Below are 12,562 nucleotides of genomic sequence, written 5' to 3' on the forward strand. Positions count from 1 at the left end.
AAATAAACTAAAATAAACAAATCAAAGAAGTAAAAGGCAGCCCCTTAAAGGGAAACTGCAAAAAACAAAATTCAAAATGCAAAGGAAACTTACCAACATTAAATCAAAATGTGATTAAAGGGGTTGATAAAACACCCCAGTCTCCACGGTGCCCACTGAGCACAGAAGACTTTGATGCTGTCAGAAGACACTGCATGCTCCCTCCCCAAGGACACTTGGCTGCGAACATAGCCGTGGAAGAGCGGCAGACAGCCGGGTGGGACAACCCCCTTGATCGCCCACTGCCTGGATCTGTTAATGGCCAACTTAGCCAGGCCCAGAAGCAGGTTCATGAGGAGGTCCTCCTCCCTCCCAGCCCACCTCCACACCAGGTGCTCGTAGGTCAGGAGTGTGGGACTGAAGTGCAAACAAAACAACAGTAAAAGGTTTTTCAAAAAATGTGGACTTCCAAAAGACATTTGATAATGTGCCACACAACAAACGTGTTGCAAGGTTATAGCACATGAAATAAAAGGGACAGTAAAAATATTGATACAAAGTTGGCTGAGTGATTGGAAACAGAGTAGTGGTAAATGGATGTTTTTCAGATTGGAGGAAGGTTTGTAATGGACTTCCCCATGGGTCAGTGTTGGAACCTTTGCTCTTCCTGATGCATGTTAATGACCTAGACCTTGGTGTACAGGGCACAATTTCAAAATTTGTGGATGATAAGCATGGTGAACTGTGAGGAGGATAGTATAGAACTTCAAAAGACAAGCTTGTGGAATGGGCTGGCGACTGGCAGATGAAGTTCAATGTGGAGAAGTGCGAAGTGATTCATTTTGGTAGGAAGAACATGGAGAGACAATATAAAGAGTACAATTCTAAAGGGGGTGCAGGAGCAGAGATGTGGGTGCATAAGTCATTGAAGGTGGCAGGACAGGCCTTAAGAGCGGTTAATAAAGCAAACATTATCCTAGGTTTTATTAATAGGGGCACAGAGTGCAGGAGCAAAGAGTTTATGTTGAACTTTATAAGACACTGGTTTGGCCTCAGCTGGAGTATTGCGTCCAGTTTTGGGCACTGAATTTTAGGAAAGATGTGAAGGCATTAGAGAGAGTCCAGAAAAGATTCAAGGGAATGGTTCCAGGGATGGGAAACTTCATTTATGAAGATGGATTATGAGGGCACAGATTTAGGATAATTGGCAAAAGAAGCAATGGCGACGCAGCAAGTGGTTAGGATCTGGGGTTACACTACCTTAGACTGTGATGGAGGCAAGTTCAGTTCAGGCATTTAAGAAGGAATTAGATTGTTATCTGAAAAGGAAGACTGCACAGGGCTACAGGGAGTAGCTGCCGGAATGGCACTGGGTAAATTGCTTATTCGGAGAACCGGCAGAGATTTGATGGGCCTCATGACCACCTTTTGTGCTGTAACAATTCTGTAATTCACAGGTTGGCAAGGCCATAAAAAAGCAAACCAAATGTTAGGCTTAATTTCCAGCAGGATTGAATTAACAGGTAGAGAAGTAAATCTGTATCAAAACTTGTTTAGATCACACTTTTGAGTACTGCTTGCAGTTCTGGTTGCCATATTATGAAAATGATAGAGAGGCAAATGGAGAGGATACAGAGAAGATTTACAAGGTTGATGCCTGAAATGCGTGGGTATACATGTCAGGAAAGGGTTGACAGGCTTAGTCACTTCTCCTGAAAAAAGGTGGCCGAAGGGTGACTCAGTAGAGGTCTTTAAAACTTGTAAAAGGTTTTGATAGATTGAATGCAGAGAGAGTATTACCTGTTGTGGGGAAAAGCATAACTAGAAGCCATCAATATAAGATAGTTACCAAGAAATTCAATAGCAAATTTAGAGGAAGCTTGTTAACCTAAAGAGTGGTAGGAATGTCAAACTCGCTATCATAGGGGGTGGTTGAAACGAATACTAAGAGGAAGCTAGACAAGCATATGAGTGAGAAGGGAATAGGTGGTTAAAATGGTAGATTTAGATCAGGAAATATGGGGGGAAGCTCAATTGGAGGATAAATGCTGGCATGAACCTGTTGGGCTGAATGGCCTGTTTCTGTGCCATGTATCCTATGTATTCGCTAGCTTCTGCAACCTAACCTTGTAGCTAAAACCCCTCCTCCCTGGAACACCTCTTCTGCTTCCTTCAGGATGGTGACCAGAATTGAATGTGATACTCTATTTGTGGCCTAACCAGAGCTTTATCATTGAGAATGGAGATATTCGTGAAACCACCATCTCCCTTTAACTGTTCAGTTGTCCACCATGTTCATGACTAGATGTGGTAGAACTGCACAGCTTTGATCTGATCAGCTAGTTGTGTAATTACTTAGTTCTGTCTAAAGCATGCTGTTTCTGCTGTTCAGCATGCGTGGAGTTCTGTGTTATGATTTCACCAGGTTGGCACCTCATTTTTAGGTATGCCTGGTGCTGTTCTTCTTCTACACTGTTCACTGAACCAGGGTTGGTTCCTAGATTGATGGTAAAGTGAAATAGGCCAAAAATGGCAGGAATAATGAATGAACCTGATTGGTGCAGTTTGAATAGAAGCAGAAGAATTTTGGATGAGATATGTTTACAGGATGGAAGACCACCCAGAAGAGCATTGAAATAGATGTGTCCGGAGATTTTTCTTCTTCTTTCATGAGATGTGGGTGTCACTGGTAAAGCCAGCATATGTTGCCCATCTCCATTGTCCTTGAACTAACATTTCAGAGGACAGTTAAGAGTCAATCACATTACTGTGGGTCAGGAATCACATGTAGGCCAGGCCAGGTAAGGATGGCAGATTTCCTTCCCTATAGGACATTAGTGAACCAGTTTCGTGGCTAGTTTTATATTCCATATTTATTAATTGAATTTAAATTTCACCAGCTGCCAGGATGGGATTTTAACCCTTGACCCCAGAGCATTAGACTGGGTGTCTGGATTATTCGTCCAGTGACATTACCACTATGCCAACAGCTGACAGATTTGATGAGAGTTTCAACAGCTGATGGGATGGAGACACGCATTTTTCTGAACATAGACCGTCATTAATGGAAAATATAACGGTTTGGATGCTTAGCTTGGCTTCAAGTTGGATGCCGAGATTGAGAGCAGTCACCTTGAGACACTGACCAGGGAGAAGGATGAAATCAATGGCAAAAGTATGGAGTTGTTGTGGGCTTAGAAGATGATGACATCAGTCTTCCCAATATTTAACTTGAGAAAACTAGTTTGGATGTATGATGAGCAATCTGACAGCACAGAGGCAGCAGGCGAGTTGAGGAAGATAGGGGAGAGGGGAGCTGGGTATTGTCAGCAAGTGTGGAATCTAATTCCATGCCTTCGGATGATGTCATCCAAGGGGCAGCACATAGAGGATGACAAAGCCAGAATCCTTTGAAAATTCTGAAAAAGTAGCTATGCATTGGCAGGAAGCGAAGCCATTGCTGCAGATGCCAAAGCAACATTGAATAGGTAATAGTGGAACCAATTGAGGGGCGTCCCATTGAGCTGGACAGCAGAGGATGGTGTGGTTAACCATATCAAAGACTGCTGAGAGGTAATGGTGTTTTAATGCATTTGTAAGTTTGATTTGGGGCATTTCAGTGCTGTGGTTGGGAGAGTTGCTGTGGGGGCCGAGAGCAATGGAGGGAATCTGATTGGAGAGATTTGGAGAGTCCCACGCTCCTGATCTTCCGTTCCAGGTGTCCAAAAACCAGGAGCTTGGGATTGAAGTGCAAACAAAACAAAAACAAATGACTTTTTAAATAACCAAAAAGGGGGTGCAGTCTACAACACAAAACATAGACATGGTCCATGGACTCAACAAGGCAGACAGCCTGTGTTGGCTGACTCTTCCTTATACGCAATTGAGTATCATTAACTAATCAACACCCAGCACTTGTTCACCTTATTACCATCACTTGGTGTTTAACATTCATTAAACAGAACCTATTAGATGCTATCAGTTCAAAAAATTGGCAAAAGGAGTAAAAATGATGTGAGGAAAATTTTTTCATCCAGAGGGTGGCTGGAGTCCTGAACAAACTTCCTGAGAGAGTGGTGGAGACAGGTTCGATCGAGTATTCAGAAAGGAGTTGGATGGCTATCTGAAGAGGGAGAATGTGCAAGGGATAAGGCAGGGGAGTAGAACTATGTAGAATGTTCTTTCAGAGAGCCAGTGCAGAATCGATGGCCTCCTGCAGCGTAAAGATTCTGTGACTGCGACTTGACAGAGGTTCACACGGTCCAACTAGCAGCCAGCTGCCAGTCACTGAGCAATGTTAGATTCAATCTTGGAGTTGCAGGAAAGCTGAGGGTGGATTTGAGTGATGACAAAATTTATAAGCATTTTGGAGGAGAAAATAAGTTGGGGAGTTAGTTTGCAAGAAAATAAATGTTGAGGTTGGGTTTTTTTTTTAGAATGATGGTTTTGCCATCTGGAATAGAATCTTAGATACACTTCCAGAACTCCCCAGTTGTATAAATGAAAGACTCATGACACTTTACTTAGAGCTCAGCCTTAACTAGTATGCTACCGTCATCAGCACTTATATCCCTGACTTTTGACTCTGAGGAAGATGTTAAGGAAGTCCTGATTAAGTCCTCACTGCCACCCTAAAAGAAGAAAAATTCATCCTTCTAAGGGACTTCAATGCCAGGGTTGGCCACAACTCTGATGCCTGGAGTGGAACTGTTGGGAACATTGCGTTAAGAATAGCCAATGCAGATGGCATCCTCTTCCTGATAAACCATGCTCAACATGGCATCATAACAAACACCCTCTTCTGACAGAAGGACAAATGCAAAACCACAGGGAGGCATCCTAGATCAAAGCATTGACACCTCCTGGATTATATTCAAAGATCTAAGTGATGTTTGTATCACCTGATCCATGCGGGGGCCTGCTGGACAGATCAACTTTTTTGATTGAAGATGAACATCTGCCTAGCATCAAGCCATCACAAGGCCCAAAAGTATAGGAGGAAGATGATCAATATCTTAGCTCTAAAACAGCCCAACCAAAGAGAGGTATCCAAAGTGCAGCTCACAACCATAAATTCATGCATCAAACTCAATTCTGGAACAGTATCCTGTGGTATTATCCATTGAAGAGCCACTGTCAATTGGAGAGCTTCAACAAGCAATCAAACAAATGAAAAACAACAATGCCTCTGCCCTTGATGTTACTCCAGCTGAGGTCTTCAAAGGTTGGCAGACATTTGCTCACATCAAGATTCCGTGCATTACTTCTATGGATTTGGGAGGAAAAAGAACTCATTCGCCCACACCCATGACTTCAAGAATGAGACAATTGTAACTATCTTCATGAAGGGAGATGAATCTTGCTGTGGAAACTATCGAAGTATTGCCCTCTTGGCTGTAACAGTGAAAATCCTGACACACGTTCTCTTGAATTGCCTGCTTGTGGCTGAGGAAATCCTCCCAGAGACGCACTGAGGCTTTAGACCTTCCAGAGGAACCTCTGATATGGTCTTTGTTGCCAGACAAATCCAAGAAAAATTTCAAGAACAACACCCGGAACTCTTCATTGCATTCATTGACCTGACCAAAGCATTTAACTCAGTAAATCGAGAGGCTCTATGGATTGTCTTCCAAAGATTTAGGTGTCCAAGAAACTTAATCACAGTCTTGCAACTGTTTCACGATGACTCCTTCAAAACCAGACCTGGGTTAAGTAAGGCTGAGTGATAGCCGCCATACTATTTACACTACTTGACGATGGCTGTTCACCTCATCGAAGATCAACTGCCCCCCTGGTGTTGACACTGAATACTATCTAGATGGAAAATTCTTTAACCTCAGTCGCCTCCGTGTGAAAACTAAACTGACCACAATAGACAATACCTGATCAATAGTTTGTGGATGACTGCAGTGGTGTTGTTCACCCTGCATTGGATTTGCAAAACACTCTTGATCTCTTCTGTTCTGCATACAAGAAACTCGGCCTGTCCTTGAATGTAGTCGAAATAAATCTCAAATCCACCCACTAGGGTAAAAGCAAAATATTGCTGATGCTGGAAATCTGAAACAAAAACAGAAAATGCTGGAAAAACTCAGTGGTCTAATAGCATCTGTGGAGAGAAAGACAGAGTTAACATTTCAGGCCTGTTTGGCTCTTCTCCTGTTCCACTCTCCTGGATTTTGGGGTCTTTTCTTAACTTGGGTCTAGTTATCTGTCCCCTTTGCTCCAGTCTCTCCTGGCCCTGGCTTCAAAATCAGCTGAACTCAAAACAGCTTCCAAATCAAACTGCTGTTTCTAGTTTCTTCTGTGAGCCTGTGGTAGGGACATGCCTTTCTGGACCCCTGTAAAAGTAATGTTGTTGGGTCCAATACAGCAAGCAAAATATGTATTTGAATTGGCAGACAAAATCCATAGAGTCACAGAGGCCTACAGCACAGAAAAAGGCCCTTCGGCCCATCGAGCCTGCGCTAGTCAAACAAGTTCCTAACTATTTTAATCCCATTTTCCAGCACGAGGCCCCATAGCTTTGTATGCCATGGCATCGCAAGCGCACATCCAAATACTTCTTAAGTGTTATGAGCGTTTCTGCCTCTACCACCCTTTCAGGCAGTGAGTTCCAGATTCCCACCACCCTCTGGGTGAAAAAATTCTAACTCACATCCCCTCTAAGCCTCCTGCCCCTTATCTTAAATCTATGCCCCCTGGTTATTGATCCCTCCACCAAGGGGAAAAGTTCCTTCCTGTCTACCATATCTATGCCCCTCATAATTTTATACACCTCAATCACGTCGCCCCTCAATCTCCTCTGCTCCAAGGAAAATAACCCCAGTCTATCCAATCTCTCCTCATTACTAAAACACTCCAGCCCAGGCAACATCCTGGTAAATCTTCTCTGCACTCTCTATAGTGAATTCACATCCTCCCTATAATGCGTATTCCAGAACTGCACACAATACTCTAGCTGTGGCCTAACCAGCATTTTATACAGTTGCAGCATAACCACCCTGCTCTTATACTCTATGCCTCGGCTAATAAAGGTTAGTTTCCCATATGCCTTAACCACCTTATCTACCTGTCCCACTGTCTTAAGGGACTGGTGGACATGCACACCAAGGTCCCTCTGATCCTCGGTACTTCTCAGGGTCCTACCATTCATCGTGTATTCCCTTGCCTCGTTTGTCCTGCCTTAGTGCAGCACCTCACACTTATCCGGATTAAGTTCCATTAACCACTGATCAGCCCATCTGACCAGCCTGTCTATATCCTCCTGTAATCTAAGGATATCCTCCTCTCTATTTACCACCCCACCAATTTTCATGTCATCCACGAACTTACTGATCAACCCTCCTACATTCAAGCCTAAATCATTTATATATACCACAAACAACAAGGGACCCAACACCGATCCCTGTGGAACCCCACTGGACACAGGCATGCAGTCACAAAAACTCCCCTCAACCATCAGTTTCAGCTTCCTGCCACTCAACCAATTCTGGATCCAATTTGCCAAATTGCCTTGGATCCCATGGGCTCTTACCTTTATTATCAGCCTTCCATGCAGGACCTTATCAAAATCCTTGCTAAAGTCCAAGTAGACTACATCAAATGAATTCCCTCATCAACACACCTGGTCACCTCTTTGAAAAATTCAATCAAATTGGCCAGACATGACTCCCCTTAACAAAACCATGCTGACTGTCCTTGTTTAATCCCTGCCTCTCCAAGTGTAGATTAATTCTGTCCCTCAGAATTGATTCCAATAATTTCCCCACCACTGAGGTTAAACTAACTGACCTGTAGTTCCTGGTTTATCCCTTCCTCCCTTCTTGAACAACGATCCCACATTGGCTGTCCTACAGTCCTCTGGCACCTCTCCTGTGGCCAGAGAGGTGTTGAAAATTATTGCCAGTCCCCCTGCTATCTCCTCCCTTGCCTCACTCAATAGCCTAGGAAACATTTCATCCGGGCCTGGAGATTTATCTACTTTTAAGCCTGCCAGACCACTTAGAACCTCCTCCCTTTCTATGCTAGTTTATTTAATTATATCACAGTCCTTCTTCCTGATTTCCATACCCACATCGTCCCTCTCACTTGTGAACACCGACACAAAGTATTCATTCAGAACCCTACCTATGTCTTCCGGCTCCACACACACGTTACCACTATGGCCCTGAATGGGCCCTACTCTTTCCCTAGTTATCTCTTACTCTTAGTGTACTTGTAAAATAACTTTGGATTTTCCTTTATTTTACCTGCCAATGTTTTTACATGGCCCCTTTTTGCTCTCCTAATTTCATTTTTAAGTTTCCCCCCTACACATTCTATACTCCTCTAGGGCTTCTGCTGTTTTGAGCCCTTGGTATCTGCCATAAGCCTCCCTTTTTCTCTTTATCCAATCCTGTATATTCCACGACATCCAGGGTTCCCTGGATTTGTTGGTACCACCCTTTGTCTTTCCTAGAATGTGTTGGCCCTGTGCTATCCCTATTTCCTTTTTGAATGAGTCCCATTGCTCTGAGGCTCTAAATGTAGCTGCTCCTAGTCCACTCTGGCCAAATAATATCTGACCTTATTAAAATTGGCCTTCCCCAATTTAGAACTCTGATTTCTTGCCCACCCTTGTCCTTTTCCATAACAACCTTGAATTATGATCACTCTCTGCAAAATGCTCCCCCACTGATACCTCTATCACTTGCCCGCCTTCATTCCCTAAAATTAAGTCCAGGACCGCCCCCTTTCTTATAGGACCTTCTACGTACAGGCTTAAATAGCTCTCCTGGATGCATTTTAACAATTCCGCTCCTTCTAAGCCTATCACACTATGACTAATCCAGTTAATGTTGGGAAAGTTCAAATCTCCCACTATTACTAACCTATTATTTTACACTTCTCTGAAATTTGCCTACGTATCTGCTCTTCTATTTCTTTCTGACTGCTTGGGGACCTATAGTACGATCCCAGCAATGTGATTGCTCCTTTTTTGTTTTTATGTTCTACTCATATGCCTTCATTTGAGGAGCCTTCTAAGATGTCATCCCTCCTTACTGCTGTTATTGATTCCTTGATCAATATTGCAATACCCCCTCCTCTTTTACCTCCTTCCCTGTCTTGCCTGAGGACCCTATATCCTGGAATATTGAGCTGCAAATCCTGCCACTCTCTCAACCATGTCTCTGTGACAGCAATAACATCATACTTCCATGTGTTAATTTGTGCCCTCAACTCATTTGCCTTATTCGTCAGACTCCTTGCATTAAAATAAAAACCACCCAATCTTGCCAAACTCCCTTGTGCCTTAACTAGCCTATGATTTCTGTCTTCTAGACTCACTTGCTCTGTCTCCTAATTTTGGCTGTGCATCTGCCCCTGCTGAACCTCCTCTCAGGATCCCATCTCCCCTACCAAGTTAGTTTAAACCCTCCCCAACAGCATTAGCAAACCTCTCCGCACGGATGTTGGCCCCATTCTGATTCAGGTGCAACCCGTCCACCTTGTACCGGTCCCACCGCCCACAGAAATGCTCCCAATGCTCCAAAAATCTAAAGACCTCCCTCCTGCACCATCTGTCCAGCTGCGCATTCATCTGGACTAACCTCCTATTTCTATACTCACTAGCACATGGCACTGGAGGTAATCCAGGGATTACTACCTTTGAGGTTCTGTTTTTTAATGTTTCCTGGCTCCCTAAATTCTGCTTGCAGGATTTCATCCCTCTTTCTACCTATGCCGTTGGTACCAGTATGTACCACGATCTCTGTCCGTTTACCCTCCCCCTTTAGAATGCCCTGCAGCTGTTCAGTGACATCCTTGACCCTGGCACCAGGGAGCCAACATACCATCCTGGCGTCACATCTACGGCTGCAGAAATGCCTGTCTGTTTCCCTTATTATTGAGTCTCCTACCCTATTGCTCTCCTCCCCTCTTTCCCCCCCCAACCAACCACCACCACCGCCCCACGTCCATGCAGCTGAGCCATTCTGTTCCCTGAGTGTGGCTGCACTCCCCAGAGGAACTGTCACTCTCACCATATTTCCAACACACAAAAATAGTTCTTGAGCAAGATACACCCTGGAGATTTCCTGACTACCTGCCTGACACCTTTCTTCTGAATAATGGTCACCCATTCCCCCTCTGTCTGCACTTGTGTAAGCTATGGGGTGACCACATCTAAAAATGTGTTATCCATGAAACTCTGAGGCTCGCAGATACACCTCAGTGCCTCCAGCTACAGCTCAGGATCCGAAACTCAGAGCTCAAGCAGCTGCAGCTGATGGAACTTCCTGGACACGTGGTCAATCAGAGCACAAAGAGCGTCTGGGACTTCCCACATGTTGCAGGTGGTACATTACACGGGACTGAGCTGCCCTGCCATGCCTCTAGTTGGAAATAAAACCCTTTAAGTTAAATACAGTAAAAAAAAAAGTCAAGTTTTTTATGTACTTTAAATAAAAACTAGAACCCTTACCTTTCCTCATCTTAACCAATTTTAAACTGGAGAAAAACACTTACCCACTACTCACCAATCAGCTCTCACCTTTGTGCTGATGTCACTTTTTGAAGCTTCCCCGCACTCGCACTGGTCCTCATCTCTCTGTTGCTCTCTCGCGCTATGTTGTGATGTTACTCTTGTTATTTTCAACAAGAACTGACTGCAGGACATTCTACCCAGACTGCTTCACCGTGATGCTGACTGCAGGACACTCTTTCCCTCTTTACAGTTTACATAGAAATGACAGGGATTGGGAGATTCAAAGCTTGTTAAAAACGATTAAAGTTTGTGTCATAGGAAAAAATATTCTCTGTTGGGAACTTTACATTTTGTATAATCCTAGATATCCTATATAATTATTCAATGTTCTTTGTTTTTTATCTTTTAGATCACTGGGAAAAATAATGAACAGATCAGGGAACTGGAAGCCCAAATAGAATGTCTAAAATGTGATCAAGAACGCCTAAAAAAGTATAATGAGGAAGAGGTTGAACAGTTAAATGAAGTAATAGAAAAGTTGCAGCAGGAACTGATGAAAGTAATGCCATTGGAATTAGTTTCTTCTGAAGATGCGGGGAATTTAAAACTTGAGTTTGATAAAATGATGGTAGAAAAAAAGCTGCTGCAGCAACAATTAGATAATCAAAATGAAGAATTAATACTCTCTCAACAGAAACTAGAAGAACAAAACAGAATATTGCAAATTCGGGGATTAGAATTGATAAAAACCCAAGTGGAGAAAAAGGATGGTTTTACAGATGTTCAAGACTCTATCAGTAATGTGGAAGTCAGAATGCAGGAGTTACAGGCAGCTATTGAAAAGAAAGAGAAAGAGTTAGATTTATGTCGCCTTCAAATACAAAGCCTAAAGAAACAGGCTCAGACTGAAATTAAAGAACATGAAAACCAAATTCTCACTCTGGAAGAAGCTCTCAGGGAGAAAGTAGCAACAGTTCTAGTGAGCCAAGCACAGTTACAGGCAGTGCAACAGCAAATAAGGATATGTGTTGAGCAACAAAGGAGTCAAATTAAAGAACGAGAAACTGTTTCTGGTAAAAAGGAAAGAACACCTTTGGAACACCCACAAGAAGGCGATAAAACACAGATGTGGCCAGTAGAAACAAAAGATACTGATCAAATAGTTCTACAAAGACAGGAAATGATAATTGAACACCAAACAAAAGAATTAACCATGTTAAGAGGGCAGCTAACTGAGGTGCAACAGGAAGTAATTGATTTCCAAAAAGAACTTGAATTTGAAAAGAAAGCACTTTCAACTACTCAAAAAGAAGCCACAGAAAAAGAAGAGAAATTAATCGAGTTGTATCGCGTGTTAGAAAGAAAGAATGAACCAATAGAAGAACAAGACAGTGAGGGATGGATTTCAACATCTTTTATTGTAAGTATAATCCAGCTGTTAATTATAACAATATGGTGCTGCTTTAACAACATTTTAAACAAAATAATCATAACACCAGTTTACTATAAGTTATAAGAATAATTTTCCATGGCAAAGTTAACCGCAGCAAATTTATAACCTGCAATTGCTGATTAAGATTTGTTTCTTTTGGTACAGATAATTCTTTATCCAACAGATTATTGTTGTGTTCATTTAACTGAGCTCTCTTCATTATTTGGCTTTGCAGGCTAATGAGAAGAAAGTTTCATGCCTAGGAACTCCTGTTCAACAAGGAGCCACTTCTATAACTGACCTGATTTCTGAACTAGGGCAGGTCAAAGCTGAAGCTGCAGTGACTAAAGAACAATTCAATTATTACAGAGGGCAGACTGAGAAACTCCAAGAAGACTTGCGGGTACAGCCTGAAAACTAGTGTTTCTGTATTGGGAAACAGTTTGCTGCTGTACCAACAGACGTTACATGTAGTTTGCCTACATAACGGGAACAACTCTCTTTCCCCCTCATTCCTTCTCCTCTCTTCATCTCTGTCTTGCCTTTCTTTCACCCTCCCCTATCTGTCTCACTGCTCTTCACCCCTTCCCTATTTGTCTTGTTCTTCTTGACCCTCCTCCCCTATCTGTCTCGCTATTCCATATTGCCATGCACAGCGTAACCCCATTGTAACTAGTGATTAT

General features: G+C 42.9%; 1 protein-coding gene across 5 annotated transcripts in view; it reads left to right on the forward strand.

Annotated features, from left to right (window-relative positions):
- Positions 1-12,562, forward strand: part of akap9 (A kinase (PRKA) anchor protein 9) — a 289,385-nt gene that overhangs the window by 216,686 nt on the left and 60,137 nt on the right. For all 5 annotated transcript variants that reach the window (XM_041183274.1, XM_041183275.1, XM_041183278.1 and 2 more), the window contains 2 exons: positions 10,857-11,867; positions 12,115-12,282. In XM_041183274.1, the coding sequence (XP_041039208.1) occupies positions 10,857-11,867; positions 12,115-12,282 (1,179 nt within the window). The remainder of the gene's footprint in view (positions 1-10,856; positions 11,868-12,114; positions 12,283-12,562) is intronic.

Source organism: Carcharodon carcharias, chromosome 3 (genome assembly GCF_017639515.1).
Source record: "Carcharodon carcharias isolate sCarCar2 chromosome 3, sCarCar2.pri, whole genome shotgun sequence".
Classification (NCBI taxonomy): domain Eukaryota; kingdom Metazoa; phylum Chordata; class Chondrichthyes; order Lamniformes; family Lamnidae; genus Carcharodon; species Carcharodon carcharias.